General features: G+C 37.8%; 4 protein-coding genes across 5 annotated transcripts; 1 reads left to right on the forward strand and 3 right to left on the reverse strand.

The window, feature by feature from the left end:
* Positions 1 to 74: 74 nt before the first annotated feature.
* LOC110860562 (glucose dehydrogenase [FAD, quinone]) lies at positions 75 to 3224 on the reverse strand (the record flags this gene model as incomplete). Its single annotated transcript, XM_022109624.1, has 8 exons — positions 3122 to 3224; positions 2354 to 2496; positions 2106 to 2292; positions 1523 to 1654; positions 1354 to 1466; positions 1113 to 1283; positions 889 to 1045; positions 75 to 407 (listed from the first exon to the last, which is right to left on the reverse strand). Coding segments are annotated over exons 1-8 (1339 nt in total), but the record flags the coding sequence as incomplete, so codon positions are not given.
* Positions 3225 to 3522: 298 nt separating this feature from the next.
* Positions 3523 to 11509, reverse strand: LOC110860587. 2 transcript variants are annotated; one of them, XM_035860481.1, is made up of 10 exons: positions 11409 to 11509; positions 9130 to 9883; positions 6724 to 6904; positions 6570 to 6646; positions 6213 to 6345; positions 5791 to 5939; positions 5201 to 5711; positions 4518 to 4927; positions 4240 to 4452; positions 3523 to 4162 (listed from the first exon to the last, which is right to left on the reverse strand). In XM_035860481.1, exons 2-10 carry the CDS (start codon positions 9212 to 9214, stop codon positions 4026 to 4028), a joined length of 1896 nt encoding a protein of 631 aa, XP_035716374.1. In that variant the 5' UTR covers positions 9215 to 9883; positions 11409 to 11509; the 3' UTR covers positions 3523 to 4025. The 2 variants fall into 2 exon arrangements, with proteins under 2 accessions (XP_035716374.1, XP_021965345.1); XM_022109653.2 differs by having other exon boundaries at positions 9130 to 9410; positions 9479 to 11496.
* A 1351-nt stretch (positions 11510 to 12860) lies between these two features.
* Positions 12861 to 15411, forward strand: LOC110860533 (vacuolar protein sorting-associated protein 4B). The gene is made up of 4 exons (XM_022109592.2): positions 12861 to 13231; positions 13658 to 14136; positions 14470 to 14623; positions 14700 to 15411. The coding sequence occupies exons 1-4, from the start codon at positions 13067 to 13069 to the stop codon at positions 14916 to 14918; spliced, it is 1017 nt and encodes a 338-aa protein (XP_021965284.2). The 5' UTR covers positions 12861 to 13066; the 3' UTR covers positions 14919 to 15411.
* Positions 15412 to 15991: 580 nt separating this feature from the next.
* On the reverse strand, positions 15992 to 17899 carry LOC110860534. The gene is made up of 4 exons (XM_022109593.2): positions 17666 to 17899; positions 17511 to 17603; positions 17320 to 17433; positions 15992 to 17027 (listed from the first exon to the last, which is right to left on the reverse strand). The coding sequence occupies exons 1-4, from the start codon at positions 17714 to 17716 to the stop codon at positions 16098 to 16100; spliced, it is 1188 nt and encodes a 395-aa protein (XP_021965285.1). The 5' UTR covers positions 17717 to 17899; the 3' UTR covers positions 15992 to 16097.
* Positions 17900 to 20830: the final 2931 nt, after the last annotated feature.

Raw genomic sequence — 20830 nt, forward strand, 5'->3', positions numbered from 1 at the left:
TAAACCCACCTCAATTATAATCTACTTGAACAACCTGACTCAGGCTAAACAAGTCTGCACTGTGGATTTTTTACCATCAATCATGACTTTCATATCATTTGGATCACTGAAGTACTTTGGGTCAATCAAGGGTGCATCAAAGGGGTCACTGCTTCTCAACGTGATGCTCCCTCTGCTCTTCGGCAGTCCATTATACACCAAAATAAAGTTGGCATCCTTGTCGTGAAAGTCTGACACGTAGTCGTTGACGAGACTTTCCTTCAGGCCAAAAAATGCAGCGACGTCTTTATGAATTGTGGGGTAAATTCCCAACGGGATGTACGTCAAGGCGAGGTCAGGCCAGTCAGGGTCACCCAGCGAAGAGTGAGTTAAGCCCAGCCCGGAGACGTAGGTCCAGGAGAGTGGACCTGAGGGGATTATAAACTCGTTTTGTTGTGGTTTTAATCACTGTCCAAAACCGGTTTTAACCAGTTTTGGACATCAAAATAATCAAACTTATGTTTCCAAAACACAAAATGGGGAAAAATGTTTCAAGTTCTTCGTTATTAAATGTTTCGATCAGTACATGTGATCTCCATTAATTTTGAGCACTTTGCTGTGTAACACGGCATGGTTTTTAGAACATTTCTTAATTTCTCATAAGAAAACATACTGACTAATATTGAGACAAAAGTTTTACTAAATTTCGTGGTATTACACACCAACCAAGATACTCGAGGGAAGTATCTGTGCATAGATTTGGAAAAAGTTGTTAATAAAGAATTTGCAACATTTAGCCAATTTTCTAGTGGTGGACGCTTTTGGACGGGTATTCAATCAAAAGTAGTTTTGCACGTCCAAAACTGCTGAAACTAAAATCCTATCGTTTTAGGAAATACATATTTTTACCAATTCCAAGAGTGGCATATTCTATGAGGGACGAAAATTTCAGATCTCTCGACATAATGAATGACTCGGTCGAATTGAGTATAAATGGACCATATAAGCAGCTAACGTGATCTTGAAGATTTTGTCCGACACCGGGAAGGTCGACTTTTGGTTCTATCTGACATAGTTTTCGTTAAAATACATGTAAACTCAACAAGCAGTCGCTGGGAAGGTGTAATCGTTACCTTCACAGATTTCAAATGGGCAGCAGGACCAATGCCGGATAACATAAGCAAATGTGGAGATCCTACCGTTCCTGCACTTAAAATCACTTCTTTCGTCGCATTAACGACCACTAATTGCCCATGTCGGAGATAAGTTACCCCCGTTGCTTGGTTCTGAGCGTCCAAATTAATCTATGAAAGATGGACGTTATTTTATCTTTGAAAGTGCAATAAGTAGTCATAAAATTCCTACTTTTAGTACGCGAGCATATCGATACACCTTTAGATTCGTCCTGGTTAATGCAGGTTTTATAAACCCATCATAAACACCCCATCGTTTTCTGTTGCTTAAAGTAAAATCGCATGGGAAGAAGCCTAGGTAAAAACTGATGAAATTTTAAATTTCCATTTGGTTTAAATACTTAACAAACCGGAAGTCTGTCTGGCATTAGGATCCGTCTTTTTGAACCCGAGCTCCTCTCCAGATTTTATCCAGTCTTCCATTTGTGGTTCGAATGACTGGGTGTTGACCTCCATGGGGCCATTTTTCCCGTGGTATTCATCTATAATTACAAAAATTTATTGACTTACAAGGAAAGTCTCCCAGCTTATGCTCTCCGATTTTGAATTGGTCACAAATTTAATTATTATGAAATGTACAAAAGGATCGATCAAGTCAAGTTCAGTAATCCTTTATTAAAATGTCAACAAATAGCAGTTAATATAAACTGGCTTTCAATTCATGACACACAATCTCCCAATGCATAGGCTTGAGATATTTGCATCAAAAAGAGGAGAAACGCGTCCTAACGTAGACAAATTTTGCACTTTCCAAATATGCTGCACGTTTTCTCCTCTTGAAAATATTTCTGCCAAGCAAAACCTAAACATTGGGTGATCATGCCTTTTGCAAATTGCATATCAATTAAATTTGTGACCGGTTGACACTAATTCCGTCTTCGTCAAAATCTGAGAGCTAACGCTGCGAGACTTCCGTTTTAAGTAATTAATTACCGCTGGGAAAGTGGCCATCATAATTTTCGAACTTTTTAAAGTAGGGGAGAACATTGTCGTATTTCCATTGCGGATCGCCCGTGAGGGATGCCCAGTTGTCAAAGTCTTTCGGATTTCCGCGCATGTAAATCATATGATTCAGATTTGAAGTCCCACCAAGCGATTTTCCACGAGGCCATGGCGTTACCTAAATATTGGAGCAAGAATTTGGATACTAATTGTTGCGAAAAATGTGCCAGTTTACCTACATTATTTTCATATGCTAAGCATGAGTTATTCTGCGGAACGGTTTTGTAGACCCAGTCGGTCATGGGATTATTGAGAATTAGCCCGGATAAGTACGGAACATCTTCCGTTATCAACGGGTCACCGCCCGCTTCAAGCAGCAACACTGCATAATAGCGTATAAATTAGAATTGCTTGTTAATTAAAGTATTTGTACGCCTTTACAATTGTACAATTCCGATTTCCGACACATGTATTTGGCATTTGCTGAGCAGAAAAGTACAAATATTTTCGTACTAAATTTCATATCAAAACATTTTGAGTCTTTCTGTCGAATAAAAAACTATATGTGTTGTATTTTTGTCATTTTTCAACTTGTAATCAAATTTTAACGAGTTGTGGTTGTCGAGAAAAAATTAAATTTGCAAAATTTGCAAAAAATCGGCAATTTGGACAATATCTCGTACGACGTCGATATTATTGTGGATTCTTTATGTACGTAATTGCGAAATTTTGAGGTATTAGAGGTATTTGAGGTAATATACGTAAATACACAAATATATACACAAATTGTGTATTTGTATATACCTCAAAATTTGTGTAACACGTTTGAAGAGAAAAAAACTAATTGTAAGTGTTAAGTATGAAAAAGTGTAGGGTCACCATTAAATTGGCCACTTTCCGATAATCTGTTCGCTATTACTGCTCCACTAGACCCAGCTCCGACTAAATGATGCAAAAAAAATAATAAAAGTTTCGGAAACCAATATGTTACATACGTATTTTTTTACCAATGATAAAGTCATATCGCATGGCCTGATCTCCAATTTGGTTTGGATTAGTAGCCAGGTCAGTCGAATAATTAATCGCAGCCAGGAACGAGGTCAATTTCATGGTTATGACTGCCAACGAAGCAAATATAAACTCTAGAAATATGACAAATTCGATTGTAAGCGGAATTTCAGGTCAAAAAACGAATAGGTAAAAGTTGTCACCTTTCACCAGTAGCATGACCAAGTCTGACATTTTTATCGCGAATTTGGTTTCCCCTCAAGAAACTAAATATGTTGCGAAAAAGGTAAAATTCTTAGTGGATGCGATAGAAAATAGTTGATTACTTTTAGAACTTTATTCATTGCGTATGCATAAATAAATGGGACTTGGAAAACAATTGACGAATGTTTATCAATACAATTAATCAAGTTTGCCAAGTATTGTCGACATAAAATGTTTATTATTTGAACGGAAATACAAAGTCAAGGTAAGGTACGCACATTTTAGGAACGGACTGGTCTCGAAATTTCGATATATATTAAACAGCTTTTCACAAGTAAATTACACGAATTCAAATTTTATCTAAATTAAATAATTCAGCAATTACATGCATTTTATAGTATCACAATCCAACCTAGAGTTTGATAACTTATGTATGCAATTCTCACAAATATAAAAATAGTTCAGTTCATGTGTCCCTTCGCGTTACACAGCAATTAAGCGTCCGCATTAAGTAAATAGTAAAGCTCAGGCACTTTAAAGCTCTAATTGACTAATACATACATATTTTCGATTAGAAATTGCAACTCCTTTGTCTCACATTAAGTATCACTAAATAACTAGTTAATTAAGTCCATTAATTGGTGACACATTGTCACAAGTACATTTAAATGAAATACGACCACATCACAACCCATCCCATCATTGCAGAAAGAACGATGCCATGAGGACGAGAACAATGGTGACACGAGACGACGGGAAGGACGGACTAATTCCGGATGAGCCCAGCTTCAAAGAACGATTAGATTCCGTCATCTCATCCTGATCGACGCAGTCGCCTGTATCACGCCATAAAATTAATTTCCGCACTTGCCACCTATCTCTATAAACTCGAATAATTTTGATAGGTACTCACCACAGTTGTGCATGTAGAATGCAAGCTCATTATGATATGGATTCACACCTGGACAATGTTTGGTGGAAGCGTGGACGAGGATGTAACCGCTGGTATTGTTCCCCTCAAAACTGAAGCAGTAATGGATCGGGACGGTATCATTTGAAGTGACGAAGGTCAAGATAAGGTTTATCGTGTTATTGGGATCTTGCCATGATCCGAGACATTGTGCGACTGCAAAGCATACAATTAAAATTAATTGTTAAGTATAACAGTCAGGTAACCATTATTTAACTTGCCAGCAATTTTGTGACCCGGCTCTCCTTCTTCGTCACCCGCGTGACAGTCCCCACTAACAAACTTGACCACGTCTTGATACTTGCCTTGTCCAGCGAGCATTTGTTGAGGGGGCCACATCATGGGGTTGCTCGATTTGCAGTCTTTCCCCAAGTATTTGTTGTCATGCTTGTAAAACCCGGATAGTAAGTAACCCCCGGAAATTGGACACGGTTCAGATTTTGCTTTCTCCTCGATAAGTGTCATCTCCCTGTGGTCAGTCTGAAAGTTCGTGACACTGTCCAAAAACGTCCTGTTGAGACAGGCCGATCTAAAGTCGGGCTGAGTTAAGGAGTCGTCCTTAAAGTGGAGGTCAAAGTTGGAGATGGAGTCCGACTTTGTGCTCAACGTGATGCAGACATCTTGGCCATTACTGAAAATAAAAATTAATGTAGCATTAGAGCTCCGTGTTTCGCATTCAAGTAACGACATGCAAGAAATAACGGCAAGGGGGTTTCATGCAGCTATTTTGAACTCTTTATTCATGCAGCGCGTGGCTAGATATTCTCATAGTTTCTTGCACCTCGCATTTTTTATATACGTTTACTTATTGCTTAGAAGTCCAAAAAATGAAGCAAACCGGCAAGAAACGAAATACTTTTCGAGCTGAAGTTACTAAAATAAATTGTAATTACTAAATAATTACCATCCAATAATTTCTCTCGCCAGAATTACAACATCATCACCATCACTCTGAACGGCTTCGAGGCACGTGAACTTTCCCAAATTGTGAGGGTCACCGCGACGTCGGCTGTCCTTGAAGTCCTTAAACAACATTTCGGACCCTTTCTCTGTCCCGCTGAGGGTGAAATGATGGTCCAGAGACGTCCAGACACTTGTTTTTGTGTTCAGCCAGGTTGGAAACGGACACGGGGGTTGGTCTTTGGGTGCTGCGTATAAGGTGAGCGACAACGATCCCGAAGTAGGATTTCGGAGCCCTGCACAAGTCGCGGTCTCCGATATGGAGACGGACACATTGTATCCGACCACTTCGTCAGGACGGATTCTGGACTGGATGACGGGGTCCTTGATCTCGTTGTAGATGAAACAGCGGTAGATTCCGGAAACGTATCTCAGCCTCTGGGAGTCCATCACGGTTGCGATGAAGTACTTGTGGTCAACGTCTTTCCAAGCTCCGACACACTGAATTTCTTCAACTGGAGGATTTGCGTATAAAATACCCAAATTAACGTTAATTGACTCCAATTAAAATTAACTATGTAAATCTTGGAGCACCTTTCGCCTCGTAATTCATATCATTACACGCCTCATACTTGAAGACGAGTTGGGTGTCGTCGTAGCAGGTTTCCGTGTGCGATTTGTTAGATGGACAGACAGCATCTTTATTGAGTTCTTTGCCATAGCTGAAAAGGAAGGCTTCATTCCTGTAAAAAAAAATGAAGGACACACATTTTAAAGTATTATGCAATTAGCGATTTACATTGTATATGTATTAGCAATGACTTATAAATATGTACAGCCGAGTGACTAAAATAGTAGTGATTCTGTGCATTCATTCTGTGTATTTGTCAATTCTTTAAATATGAACAAAATTGCATGAAATTTGTATCCACTATTACAGAATTGAATTGCCTTTATTTAATAATGTATAAACAATTTTGCATAATCATATCATGAGTATTTGCTTTTTTGGTTACCTGAACGGACACGGAACAGGGGTGAAAGGGTCTCGTATCAGGTAATAATCCATGTCTACATTGTGAAGTCCGGTGCAGAGGTCTTTTACAGAAGATGTGTCAATGTCGTCAATTCCATCGTCGAGACAGTCGGCTAAAATACATTAGTTTGATTAAATTAACGCCAAACAATTAATGTCATTCCGAGGTCAACGCCGTAAGAAACCGGTCGCGCCGCCGCCGCAGATAAGTCTGGTTTCCTATTCCTTTAACACCGCGCCACGCTGCTGACGCTGCCGAAAAATCACAAAAATTGGCTCCGCCGCAGCAGCAAAATTGGTCGGCGTTGACCTCTGATCTCATTATCTAACATATTACTGTGTCGGTAGTTGAGCACGTTTGTATCCAGGTCTTTAATGATGACGCATTTTGTACAGTTTCCACTTATGTTGTCTCTGCTCATAAAAAATATGTACAAATTATGTATGAAATTATTGAATATTACGAATTTACAATTTTGTATAGTTTTTACACAAATATGTAAAGATCCTCATCTTTTTTTACACATGATCCTAAAAGTTCACGGTTGACAAAGTGATTGTCCGGGTCCCAAAGCGAAAGGTTAATGGACGAGTTGTCAATTTTGATCCTGGTCGTTTCAAAATGTTCCTGTTGGAACCACGTTCCACGCCAAGTGCTGGGCAGTTGACAATCTGTAATTAAGTAGTGAATTCAGCTTAATTTCACAAATTTCCCCTGATCTAGGAACACGATATGTCATATTTATCGTTCATTTCTGATAAAAATGACACGCACTGGCGTCACAATTTGTTACTTTTTTTCGATAAAAGTGAAATAATTGAAAGAATGCAACGTAAACTTTGCCGTTTCGAATAAACCATTTGTTACAGGAAGTCCGAATCTGGCACAATCTAACATTTTTTTGGTGCGAACCCCATAATCATAATTTTAGTTTCTTACATAATTCATACGATCAAACCTCACCACAGTCAAACATTTATTAATAAGAGAGACACTCGAATAAAAGAAACCCTGAAATACAGTACGTATATAAAACTGGTTCTTAACATTTATTTTACTCGTAATCTCGACACGGATAAAAAAAATCGTTCCTAAACACGAACCCAAATGTTTAAAAAATCCAAATGCAACAAGATTCAGCTTTCTCTTATTCAAGACCTCATTTCATTTTGTTCAATCTCTATCCACAAAATTATGTATTAAATAAATGAGGGCATAATTTTATTTGGGAAACACGATCATGTCGTAACAACACCGACCCTTCATTTCGTGGTAGTTAAATATTTAATATACGCGTTATTAAGAAAATGTCGGTGCACAAACAAAAGGAAATTACTGTTGGCTCAACACCCCAACACACCAACTGTGTATGTAAAATCTCAATAATATTTCAAATGTCCAGTCCAGTCAATCCAGTAGTCAAATCCGTGTTCATAATATGTACATATGCATTTATTTCTATTCTATTTACTGACCTAGCGACCCTTCACGGATTTGAATCAAGTTGTTAAATAAAAAAGGACTGAAATTATACACCCGACCGACTTATTCACCCGTCTCATTAAACGTCTCACAATTAAAGGGCATCCATAACCTGCATCCATCCATCTAAATATGCACGCAAGAATAAATACGAACCTACAGCTTATTATTATTATTCCTTGACCACTTACTTACTGATCCCGTGCTGGGTCAGCTTATCCTTAGCTACATACGTCTCACTCAAAATCACTCCGTCCTAATCTCATCTGATTTTTTAATCGATAAAAACAAGTTTATTATGCGGACGGACATGATTCAATTCTGCTACTGAATTGAGCACAGGATTTATGATGATGACTTTGGTACGAGTTGAGTTCACCTCTCGTTAATTCATTCAATCGATAACAACATATTCACATTTATAATTTAGGGATGATGCCGACCAACGTGAAATCCAGGGTGATAAATAAAATAACAATGGAAAGGATTCAAATTGTGACTGACACTGACTTCAGAACTCAATTAAATGAATCACGTCACATTCGGAGTTAGGAAATCCAGCTTAGGATTGTGAAGGATAAGATGATATCGATATACCAATCTGCCAAGTTTATTTATCCGGTAGTGAGTGGCATGTCTTCTCTGATGTGACAATAAACAAGACGTGGTGTGATCCAAATCGGGAATTTCATTAAAAAGTTTGAAGGTGTGACTGGAGTCGAGCATGACATAAATTATGTATTAGAATTTCAATTAAACCTGAATAATCAGATTGATTAAGAGGAATAGATATGCATTCCTTGACTTTTTAATTGGGTAAAGAAATCCAAAATGAGACGGTGGAGTGAGCAAAGTTGGAAAATATGGATTAAATAAAAATTGGGTGGATTTTTCTTCATGAAACTGGCAATAGGGCGCCGATTACACGAGTTTCCACACTTTGCCCAACTTTTTTACGTTACGTATCTATTTAGATGATGGCGGATTGTATGTAAGTAGAAAAAAACTGGAAACTTGAGGTTGGTTGTCTCGAGGAATTAGTCGGTGGGTAAGGAGATTGAATGCGAGATAAGTGCTTACCTTAAAATTATAATCATTCTCTTAATCAACAATAATTGCTTAACCGGGTTCTGTTCTGTCCAGGCCAGCCTACTGTTGTTGTTGTACCATTTAATTTGAAATTGTTGTTGGCATTAAAAAGACAGGATTACGGTAATTAAGAGAATGAAGAGTTGAGCTGTGCATATGTATGTACGCAGGTTGTGTCAAGTTGTGTGTGTTGTCTCATTTTTCACTCATTTTATTTAGGATTGAGATTTTCAAACTAAATGTTTTAATCATTCAGAATTTGAGTTTCACTGATTGTAATTGCTAATTAACTGCTAATTAATTCTTAAATAAAAATACAACTTACCCGAAGTTGCAGAAGCGATGAGAAGAAGTAACATTGTGAAAATTGGGATGATTCCATTTACCCAAAAATTTTGAAGTTTCTTCATTTTGATAATTGTGTAGGCGTGGTTCACTTGATTTAACAATTCGTATTCTCAAAATTACTCTGAATTACTAAAATTCTTACGTATTAATCCATAAAATTCAGTCGATTCGTCACTACACACTACAATTTTTGAGTCATTCACTACAATTTAATTCCAGGGACAGGAAGTGGTTATCAGAGTTATTTTATACACCGATCTGGCAATGATTATCTATTAGTGAGTTATTTGACTATCTTTTATTTGTTCACTTGAATGAATAGCCACCTTGTCTGTACGGTTGGGTTGACCAAATCCATCCATCCATGCACATTTAACATGGACTTGTTTGCATGGAGTTGTTGATTACAATCGCATTTCTCTCCAGATTGGACGGATTGAATTTGACTCACTGTTCGTGATGAGTAAAGTTCTAGAATATCGGTTTAGTTTACATTTTCCATGTTTTGATTGAATTTGAGCCTCAATCCCTCTCCCATTACGACCAGCTTATAAAAGTTTTCAATTCTAACCAACCAGTAAGTACATAAACTATAAATCCGAGGAATCCTGAGCAAACAAAACAATGGTGCAACTCTAATAACAAGATTTGCGTTGAGTCGTCCTCGTAGCGTGGCCAATTCTTCTTCATCGCCTGGTCAAAGAAGTGTTGACCATGCAATCACGATATGTCTACAAGGGTTAAATTAAAAGTCTTAAATTTAAATCGAGTCTGTATTTATCTTAGCAAAGCGACCAAACTATTCATATCCAGCCCACGTATGCAAATAAAGCTTGGATTTGTACAGAGCTGCAAGCAAATCCTCACAATATACTTTTGGGGGACAGGAACGAAGTGCATGAGATTTACGTCAAGTTGAGCTATCCATCCAGACAATATATTTAGTTGATCGTGGTCTAAATATTTAATCTGTAGACTCTCTCTTTGTTTGGGTTATGAGAACATTTAAAATTTTATATAACTTTCAACCTTGCATGAAATTGCTTATCAGAACTGAACTGGTGACCCTTGTCTAATTTCCAACTAGAGAAAGAGCAAAAGTCTTAGAAATGGCGGTGTCATTACACATTTTTAGACTGAGTTAAGGCTTACGTACCCATCATGGTTGTATGTCTATCGATTATTACCCTCGTAAAGCTTATCCAATCGACTTCAAATTTTCACACATGGAACAAAATTTGGAATCAAGTTCAAATATGAGAAAAATGTGTAAAAAATAAATAAATTAAAAAAAGTTGCAATGGCCCTATAAACCCACCCAATTATTGATAACAATCTGACTCAGGCTAAATAAAGCTGCTTTTACTGCGGGTTTTTTTATTATGCATATATAAATAGAGAATAATTGTCACGCCAGAAAATTCCGCTACCCTTTCAGTTAATTTCATAAAACTCAGAAACAATAACATCTGACTCATCCTACACATAGATTTACGACTGCATTGTAATCAATATAGTGGAATGAAGAAGGCTTTGCATTCTTCTAAACCCAATCGAAAATCGGGGAGGGTGTGAGTTAATTTGTACGTTTTCAAACAAGGAGTCGACTCAAGCGTCGTCGTCACTTGATACCTTGATACTCCTCAATCTCACGTATTCTATTATAAACGGGGAGCAGGCAGGCAGCAGATTTTGAGAAACCTAAGCCTTCTACCGACCCACCGATCGACCGAGGGTACTCAAACAGGGGAGACGAAATGAAGTTGTTGCCTCTTCCCAGTTTCCGATTTCATTAACACCGTATCAACAATCTTAATCTGAAATGCTTGGGAGGAAATAAAAACGAAAACTGTCATCAACATCCCATCAACAGAAACAAATAACGGCACCCACTTTTTTTGTCAACGTGAAGTTTGGTCATGCCCGGCTTAAGGCTTGATTTGATTGTGTAATACCAAACTCATGACAGATTTATTTCTCCACGAACAAATCCGGGACCATAAAGTCTCATTTTTTTAACAGGGAAGAAATTGATAAAGATAACAAACTTTGGTTGGTATATAAAGACTGGAATTTAACTACCGGATTAAATTCACAACACTCTTGGAAACCATTTTCTGTTGCTTATCACTCACTCACAACCACAGGACGACTTCTTGCCTCCCCTCTTTTGTAAACTGATATCTGATCACACCCGGCAACACGAGGTCGTAAAAAGCGTTAACGAATTCATCACAATTGAACAAAATGACTCACTTTAAATTAATATGTTGAGTAGCTCATTCAATTCCAGCCAGTAGAAGAAGGCGTCTAAATAATTTCGTCTGCTGGGCAATGTTCGTGTCACATTTCGCTGACTGAGGAGAGGAGATGAAAACTAAACAACTTTATTCTTAATGGCTTGCCTTTCGTTCGTCGTGACGATGCGAAAAATCTGTTGGGCAAACAATTACAGGAATTTATCGCTGTTTAACTTATCGGTTGGATGAAATAAAAAAAACACACCGTCAAGATTTTAGCAAGCAATAAGTACAATGCACAGAAGGCAACGTGCCGATAAGAGGATTATCTATTTTGCTGGATGACGGTTTGGTCGTTGGATTGCATGCATTGCATACCTACGAACGTGAAATGAGGCTTGAATTGAGGATTTGTGTAAATCTTTGTCTTCTTAAAAATGTGTTTTGTTGACACAGGGCAGGTTGGTGGTAATATTTGCAAGAATTTTATAGCATACCTGCATGTCGATGTGTAAGAAGGAGGAAAAAGAAGGGTTGGTTATCTAACCTCCTGTTTGTTTGCTTTCCATTTTTCCAATCGGTCGATTGGTCGGCGTGCATTTGCGAGGACGAAATTGTTATGTTGTAGAAAGTCAAATAAGAACGAGTTCAGGGGTGATATTATGTATGTTAAATAAGGCGAAATTTGTGGACATTTCTACTTTGACGAGTCATTAGTTTTCATCTTCTTTGTAGTGTAATAATAAGTAATGAGTAAGATGATCTAACTAACTATTTTTTTAAGAAATGGCCGTTTGGTTGGAGTTATTACTATTATTTTTCGTCGTATAATAATATCTAAGCAAACTGTTAAAAATCTGGTAGGGTCAGACTATACTTCGTATTGGTATTGATTTGGTAATAATTTCCTACTGGATTGGTAGTAGTTTGTTTCTGATTGGTAAATTTGTCATTAACACAACATTACTAAACGGACAGAAATGCTGTAGAGTAGAGTGCTCTCTGGTCAGTAATTATTTGATACCAGTTTTCTAAGAGTGTAATGATGATCTAGATATGTACATATGCAACTAACTATTTTTTTGACATGGCCGTTTGAGACAGACGACTGGTTTAAATTTACCATATTATCTGTAATTATGTATGTAAAGGATTCGGTTTCATATTTTTGGAACATGAGTTCAAGACATGATAAACTTCCTATCAAAAATCACGCCAAGAAAAATAGCCGACCTTAAACAAATGGCTAATTAATTTGATAATAATCGTTAAATGCGAATTGCTGAATGTTTATTATATTTTTAGCTGGGCTTGCAAAATATCGAGTAGTTAGCCCAGCCAGTTAGCCAGTCAGTCGCAATAAATGTTATGATTAGGGTCCGATTTCAAATAATAACATGGACACGAATTCTTGAGAAAGAATTTCAAATGAAGAAAATTCCAACCCACAATGCACTTTGACACTCATGGTTGTCAGATATCCTTTCCTATACACTTATTTAGTCAAAGGGACATAATTATTTTATTTGGTAATCTTGCTTCCTCAGTTAATAATCAGTTCAAGAGGAACTCGGTTCTCTTTACACATTTAATTCCACGTCTCATTTCTCCTGGCACGTCATCACACATTACTTGTAAAAAATAAAATAAGTGCCTTCCCACGATCAATCCAAGATGGACGATGAGACAAGAAGAACAAAATACAGCACTGCCGACCTGGTCAAGTTTGGGCTCAAAATGCCCCTCAACGAGTTGGCCGTAGCGTTGCAAACGCTCATTTGGGATGAAACTTCGCCCGTTAATCCGGTCCCCCCTGGGGGAGGAATCCTGCTGTTTGGGGTCAGTTTTTGGCATTCATTAATTAATTTATGCATACATGCCATTTATTTGATAAGAATACAACTTTCTCTAAAAATTTTAATGGAGAAAGCTAGGTCATCTTAAAATTGAATTCTTAAATTATTTCATACCAAATTATACTAAAAAGTGTGTAAAAAGTTTCTTGGGGGTTTGCTACATTTCTTGCACTGGAAAGCAAAAAGCACAAGAAATGCGATGTGCAAGAAACTGCCAGAAAGTGCACGAAATATGCGCTATCCAGCCACGCGCTGTATGAAATATAGCGGCGGGGCGTAGTTGCTTGTGACATGCATTTCTTGCCGGTCAAAATAGCTGCATGAAACCACTTTTTTGCCGTTATTTCCTCGAAGTGGTTACTTTCACCCGAAACACTGACACTAAGGTTGCTATTTTCCCCTCCCCCAGCCCCCCAACTGTGGCGGAGAACACCTCCTGGACACTGTGCTGGACCAGATCGACTGCGTTCAAAAGTTCCCCCTGAAATGGGAAGCCCTCCAACACCGCCCGAAACCGGACTATGTCAAGAACGTGTTCCAAGAGGCGAGGGACGCGAAACGTGCCGTCATCGTGATCGAGTCGTTCAACGACCTGCTCTTCTCGCTCCACTGCAGGGAACAAATACTGAAAGAAGTGTACAATTTGGTGACCACAGTCCGGGCGAATGTCTTCATCGTGGTCCACGCCACGGAGCCGTGGACCATTGGGGACAAAATTTTGACGCTGTTCAAGCACAAGATTCATATTCCAGGGCCAACAGATGAGGCGAGGGCGACCCTGCTGGACACTTTTTTGACCGAGGTGAGGACTGAGAACGAATTGAAAAAATCCTATGAAATGTCCAACGCCGATCTCAAGCTGATTGTGGAACTTCCGTCCATGAGAAAGTGAGATATATTTCATAAATTTTTTAAGCAAACAAGTTTAATTACGATTATGTACGTGATTTGCATTTTATTATTCGGTAGTGTCTTGTTTCTTGCGGGTTTTCTACATTTTTTCACTGCATGACAAGAAATGCAAGGTGCAAGAAATTGGGAGAAAGTGCAAGAAATATGCGCCATCAGTAGTAGCAACGCGCTGCATGAAGTATAGCGGCGGGTCGTAGTTTCTTGCACCTTGCATTTCTTGCAGGTCAAAATACCTGCAAAAAACCACTTTCTTGTCGTTATTTCTTGCAAGTGGTTTCTTGCCCCCGAAATTCGCATTTAACGTTTCAGGGCGACATGGAAGGATTTGCATGACTGCTCAGTCGATTCATTTCAGCACGCTGTCCGCAGTTATTTCGGCCTCTCGTCCGACCAGGATCTCGACTTGATCAACTTGGACCCCGGGGAGGAAGACGTGATGAAATCGAGCCTCATCATTGCCACTGTAATCAATAAAATTTTGATTGTTAGTAATTTTCTACAAATTAAAACTAACACTCGGAATACTATTGATTACTAAGGAGCACTTGAGGGCTGCCGTGGGTCAAATGAAGATCAAAAACTCGTCCTGTAACGAACTCGAGGATTTGAAAAAGTTTAAAGAACGGTGGGGAATCAAGGTGTACTCGAACCCCGTCGTCCCTGTGGATTATTATCCCTGTGAGAAAAAAGATAAGGAGAAAACAGGGTGGGAAAGTTTCTTGGGATTCTTTGCGGAGGCTGTGGAATTGTGTTTTTAAGTTTTTTTTTATAGAAAAGAAAAGTCATGATACGAAAATATTTATGATTTTTTACGTATGAATAATCATTATGCAATTAATTTTACTTTATGCGATGATCGTAACTTGCACAATTTTGTTATGTAAATAAATAGCTCATAAAACTTATTATTCTTAAAATACTGATTTGAACAGTAAGCAACACCAGCGACTTCTTAGAAATCAGAGTGAGATTAAGTCAATGATAACATTTGTTTGAAAACTAGCTGCATTGTTTGAATCCCAGTCCATGAAACAACAACAAAGTACTTTCCTTATCTTGTTGTCCCTTATTCAGAATTCTATGAAAATCATGCAAGATAATTGGGTTTTGTTAAATAACTGTTAATTTACTAATAATTTTGAGTTCATGATTCATGCTGCAGAATAATATTGAGTGGTTGTTTGAGAAATTTTTGGATTTCTTACATAACGCCATTTAAACTACATAGGTTAATAAAACATGCGCGCACAAGAACTATAGTTCTTACAATAAGGTATACCTTATTGTATGCAAAACTTGAGCATTTATTTCGCACTTTACAGAAAGAACGATTAAAATATTGTCATTATGATTCTTTATGAATTGAATTGTACTGTATTCTGTACTGATTGAGATGAGGGTATTTTTCAATGAGATTATTTTGACGCGAAGTTGCCAGGAAGTATTTAGATTTAAAAAATTCAACGCCAACAAGGACATTGACATGCATGTAAATATGTACGGACATGATAAATGACACTTAACACGTAACTGATAATATGAACAAGATAATAACAAGTTTCGTAATTCTCACCTTACATCGTGGTAAAATATAAATTTTCCAGTTATGAAATTGTTGTATTTAAATATTAAAGGTATTTCGAGTACATATTGTTTTTTGAAATTCTGAATTTCAAAAATATGGTTCACGATATAAAAATGTAAAATATAAAATGTGAATACTTTCACCGATTTGCACATGATTTAATTTTGCAGATTTCTCAACATTCTCACAATTTTTCGTAATATGCAAGTTCCATAATTCTCACTTTACATCGTGGTCAAATAAAAATTTTTCTCTCTTATGAAACTGCTTTATTTCAATTATTTCCACATTCATAAATACATAAATACGTATCCCCAGGAATAAGTAGTGTGCTAATTTGCATATCATTTCATCAAAGCGTGGTCAAATGGACGATTAGTACTCCGACGTAGAGAACACTTCCCACAGCGTTAAAACCCACGAGCAGAACTTGAAACACGAGCGTGACCAGTTGCTCATGCGACAACTTTCTCTCTGCGACTTTTCCTCCCCGCACAACTTTCACCAGGACGACGTCCGGCTCAACGGGATCGGCCGGGCGTGGCATTGGCGTCGTGATTGGAGGGAGCAGAGTGGGAGGTTCCAGTACTGCGGTGAATTCATCCCCGAAGGTCGGACTGGTAGGATCAGATTCAGGCTCCAACAGCATACTTTGTGGGGCCGAGGGATACGTTAGGAATTCTCGACCGTCGTCATGCACAATGCGGACAACGCCGTCGTCACCGTTCGAGGAGGATGACGATGAGTAGTCTCGACCTGTGGTGGTGGCTGTGATGACATCAAAGCCGATGGGCGATTCCGTCGTCGTCGTCACTTCGGTGGAGTTGGTTGCTGTCCGAATTATTAAATTCTCCGGTCCAGATCCCGAGCTTTTTGAAACGTCGTCACCACCACCACCACCACCAATTTCGTCACCATTGTTAAGATTATTACTATTAAAATTGACAGGTTGGACTCTTGGACGTTGCGTGACAATGTCCAAGGTACCACTGTGATGCACTTCCGGGGGATGGCTGAATACTTCAATGTTTATGGAGTAACTTTCACCACTGTCCTCGTCACTGCCGACCACTTCGTAGAGCTGGTCGGGGTCTGAGGAGGAGGACTGGATTGGGATTGATCTCGGATCGACCAGTCGACTCGCGGCGACGGGAAGTCTTTCGCCGTTACTGTGATTCTCATCGTCCCAATAGTTGAGACTGATTGTAATGAAAAGGGCTAAACTGATGACTTGCACGATGACGAAGACCAAGAGGGCAAATTTTATGACGCGAGGTGCGTTCTGAAATGTGTGAGGATGTAATTGAGAAATTAATTGTCAATCGTAATGGAGGTCTCCCAGCGTATGTTCAATCGATCACAAGGATGACCGGTAGCGTTTGGGGAAGAAATTTGCATCCGAAGAGGAGAAAACGCGCATTGGCAAATTTTACACTTCCCAAATTTACTGCTTTACTTTCTCTTCTTCGGATGCAAACATCTCCACCGAATGTGACCATTGGCATATCGTGTCTTTTGCATTTCATACTGACTTTTATGATCTATACATCAATTATCATCCTGAAAATACTTACGCGTTCAACACCTCTAAAAATGTACACTCCGGTCACACAGAGGCATGTGTAGTACAAAAATTTAAACGGCAAGTTGAGATAATGCACTAACTCGTTGTACTTCCGTGGAGGGTCCTATTTGCATACGTGTGAAAAAAATGTTACGATCTTCATAAATTTTTTTAATATTTAAATTTCTTTAAAGAACGTACATCTCCGGAGGGAAGACATTTCCACAGATTTATGTGAACCTCAGTTATCACAGTGTCAAATAAAAACCAAACCAAAAATACGAACGCGGCAACCTGAAAAATTAAAAGTATTTCGCATATTTTATGAAATTTTGTATTTTAAAAATATTACTCACAATATGAACACTTGATCCAAAATAAGCCGCACCTTTGACCGATTTGCACATGATTTAATTTTGCAAATTTGTCAACATATTATTCTCAAAATTTTTAACGTTTCAAAAAATTCGTGAAAAACTACACCTTGAAGTAATCATATTTCTTTCCGGTTTTTCACTCCTAAAAATTAAATCTGACTAAAAGATCGTAAATGCATATGCACGTATGTAAAACGCATCTCCTGAAATGAGAAGAAGGGTGCATCCCGTATTTTATTTTTAGATAAACGTGTAACCCCAATTTTTCGGAGGATCCCGACTCTCGCGATTTTTCGGAGATTTTGTGTAACACGTCCTGCTTTCTGTCACATCTGCTAAAAGTCTCATTTAGATGAGTGAGAGGGATCCCCCTTCATAACATTTACATAACAAGATTACCGTTGAGGAAGGAAAGAAGGCTACAAAAAGTTAGCATTTAAAAAAGCATGATTTTTACACCCTCTAAAACACTGCAACTTGTCGATGCCTTGTCTTAAAAATTCTCCGCGTGTCTCATACATAAATTCATCAGCAGAATGTCACAATCTTATCGGTTTAATATGTATGATGTGAATTTAATGGCAATTCCACAATCTTTACTACTCTACTTGTCCCAGTAATTTTCCTTGTTGGGGAAAAAAGTGTTTACAGTAAAAGACACGATTTCTCACAATAAGCACATACATGAACTTAATATTTATTTGTGGTAGTAGAGAATTAATAAACCGTAGCAAACGAAATGTAGGAATAGGGTGATACAAATGAATAATTGTCTAAAAAATTATGTGACCACCCCCCTCGAGAGGGGTGGTTGGATTGGCCACAAAAGTTGGGGCTCATAAATATTTATATATGATGGCGGAAACCGACCTCGATTATCTCGATGCTTTCACACTTTATCCTGCTGACGGACGGACGGAGAGACGGATAAAGTATTCGCATAATAGGTATCTATAATAATTAATTAGAGAAAGATGAACTTGAGTACATCCGAGAGATCACAAGTTAAGTTATCTTCTATCCATGGCATTTTGACCATTTCGAAAATAATTGTTGGCAAGTTTATTAATCTAATAAAATAAAAACAATTTATTATAATCTAAATAAATCATTATCGACGTTCATCACCTCCAATTTTTTCATCTCAAGATTCATACGTCATTCTGAGCGATTAAGGAGTAAAATAACGGAAAAAATGTTTTGCTTATTTTTTTTACAAATATTTATTTGGGTGAGATTATTATAAACACTTGATTCATTTTCTGGGTCCATTTCTTCCTGACTTTGAAAGAACATTGGTCATGGACGTCGTCACAAATAATTTATGTAACTGCGGCTATACAAACATACGCACATGCCAATTCATAAAGAAGTTATTGTGCATAATAATTTGCTAATCTTTGTCAATTCACGTGTAGGCCGTTAAGAGGACGAAGTAAAATATCATTAATAGATTACATCATCAACAGACGAAGAGATAATCACCCTTTTTATTCAAATCTCTGTAAACATTTCAGTATGGTTTTATCATCAAAATAAAGTGTCAGAGGTCACCACACTTTTCTGGAAAATTCCAAATGTCGTCTTGTCATCATAAATCAACATTTTCTACTAAAATCCTGAATTTTATGCAACTTTTAGCTTGACTCACGTTATGAATAGAAATCTAAAACAAATCAGTGACGAGAAAGCGAGGTCTGGGTCAAGCCGGACTCGTCCAGAAATTGTGTGAATTGATGGACACACACAGGAAGATGGACCACATGACGATGTGTCAGTCACTAACTTGTACGTTCCATCAACACGGGAACCAGTTTCATGTACGTCGTTTATTATGGCTCAATCTTGATCTATTTACATATTTCACACCCATGTTCCTCCGCCTATCGTAATAAATTCGGGAATTCTATTCAAGCAAGTAATTTGAGGTAGCTCGTAAAATTTGGTGCTTACACGCGCATTCCGAATAGCATGCACATTCTGACTGGTAATTTGCACTGCATCTTAATGAATGAAAACCGCTTATTTCTACTCAAGAAATGTATCATCATCATAAAATTTATGTAGTGACGAACATGTCGAAATCAATTATTATTGGTCTTCTTGGCCATTGTTGACTATTGGAAAAGGTGTAAATTGGATGAGAACCAAGGTGTAAAAATAATTTCTAAATGCGTATTCCGGGTACGGCAAAACCACTCCCACAGAATAAAATTTAGCAAACTTTTTATTTATTGATCCCCCGGATAATTTGTACGGCCTTCAAAGCATGCTAATTTCGTAAAGTGAACACGTCATGTGTTGTAAAGTGATTATTTTGCGGATTGTGATGATTATGCATTATTTTAACGTAACGATACCTCCTTCTTCTCGGACATCATAATAATTATTGCATTTATAGCTCCACGAACTAATAACTATTTACAAACATAACGTGCACACATGTTGCACTAAAATTTTACTGAATGGGTAATAATACATTTTTATGTGTGTGTGTTTTTTCTGTAATTAATTGTTTAACCAACTGTGCAGGTATGTTTCGTTTAGTAAATGCTGTCCAGTATGAATTCGTGCTTATCTAACTATACATAAAATAAACACATCAAGTGTCCCCATCATCCAGTTACTTATTTATCCAATAACACATCATCAATGATGCGATAATTCGTGTGTACATGATACCAATCACATCCCCATAACTATCAATCATCTCCTGCATTACATGCTGGAATGCATGCATTCATTTTATTTTTAGAGATAAAATCCTCTAACAAGTTCGACTCGATCAAGGACTTGACATTTAATAATAACTGAAAAATCCTTGATCCTCTCTCTTTATCGGAAACAGCTCAGGATAAAAAAAAACAGAGTTTGGTGGATCGAGTTTAAAATGCAACACATTTGTTTGACACAAGTCGGTTTACAAAAGTACCACCACGACGGCACCGGTCGTGTATTTACCTCTGGGCTAAAAATGTCCTGCCAAATTCAAGGTTATGTCGTGTCAAAATTATTATTATGCATCTCTCTCTCTCTCTCAAATTGTTTGTATAATCGTAAAAAAATATAACCTGTCATTAATTTGTTATGTGTGTACACACCGCTGTAAAACCCGTCGATGTTGTGAGAGATTTCCCGTGAACC

This window comes from Folsomia candida, unplaced genomic scaffold (assembly GCF_002217175.1).
Source record: "Folsomia candida strain VU population unplaced genomic scaffold, ASM221717v1 Fcan01_Sc033, whole genome shotgun sequence".
In the NCBI taxonomy this organism is placed as follows: Eukaryota; Metazoa; Arthropoda; class Collembola; order Entomobryomorpha; family Isotomidae; genus Folsomia; species Folsomia candida.

Excerpts from the sequence above, each read along its gene's own strand:
- LOC110860534 (XM_022109593.2), bottom strand. The coding sequence starts at position 17,716 with ATGTGCAAATCGGTCAAAGGTGCGGCTTATTTTGGATCAAGTGTTCAT. Across the intron at positions 17,604-17,665 it reads TTGGATCAAGTGTTCATATT|GTTGCCGCGTTCGTATTTTT; the intron begins GTGAGTAATATT and ends TTAATTTTTCAG. Across the intron at positions 17,434-17,510 it reads AATGTCTTCCCTCCGGAGAT|GACCCTCCACGGAAGTACAA; the intron begins GTACGTTCTTTA and ends GTATGCAAATAG.
- LOC110860533 (XM_022109592.2), top strand. The coding sequence starts at position 13,067 with ATGGACGATGAGACAAGAAGAACAAAATACAGCACTGCCGACCTGGTC. Across the intron at positions 13,232-13,657 it reads GAGGAATCCTGCTGTTTGGG|CCCCCCAACTGTGGCGGAGA; the intron begins GTCAGTTTTTGG and ends CCCCTCCCCCAG. Across the intron at positions 14,137-14,469 it reads GAACTTCCGTCCATGAGAAA|GGCGACATGGAAGGATTTGC; the intron begins GTGAGATATATT and ends TTAACGTTTCAG.
- LOC110860587 (XM_035860481.1), bottom strand. The coding sequence starts at position 9,214 with ATGAAGAAACTTCAAAATTTTTGGGTAAATGGAATCATCCCAATTTTC. Across the intron at positions 6,905-9,129 it reads CATCGCTTCTGCAACTTCGG|ATTGTCAACTGCCCAGCACT; the intron begins GTAAGTTGTATT and ends ACTTAATTACAG. Across the intron at positions 6,647-6,723 it reads GAGGATCTTTACATATTTGT|AGACAACATAAGTGGAAACT; the intron begins GTAAAAACTATA and ends TTTTATGAGCAG.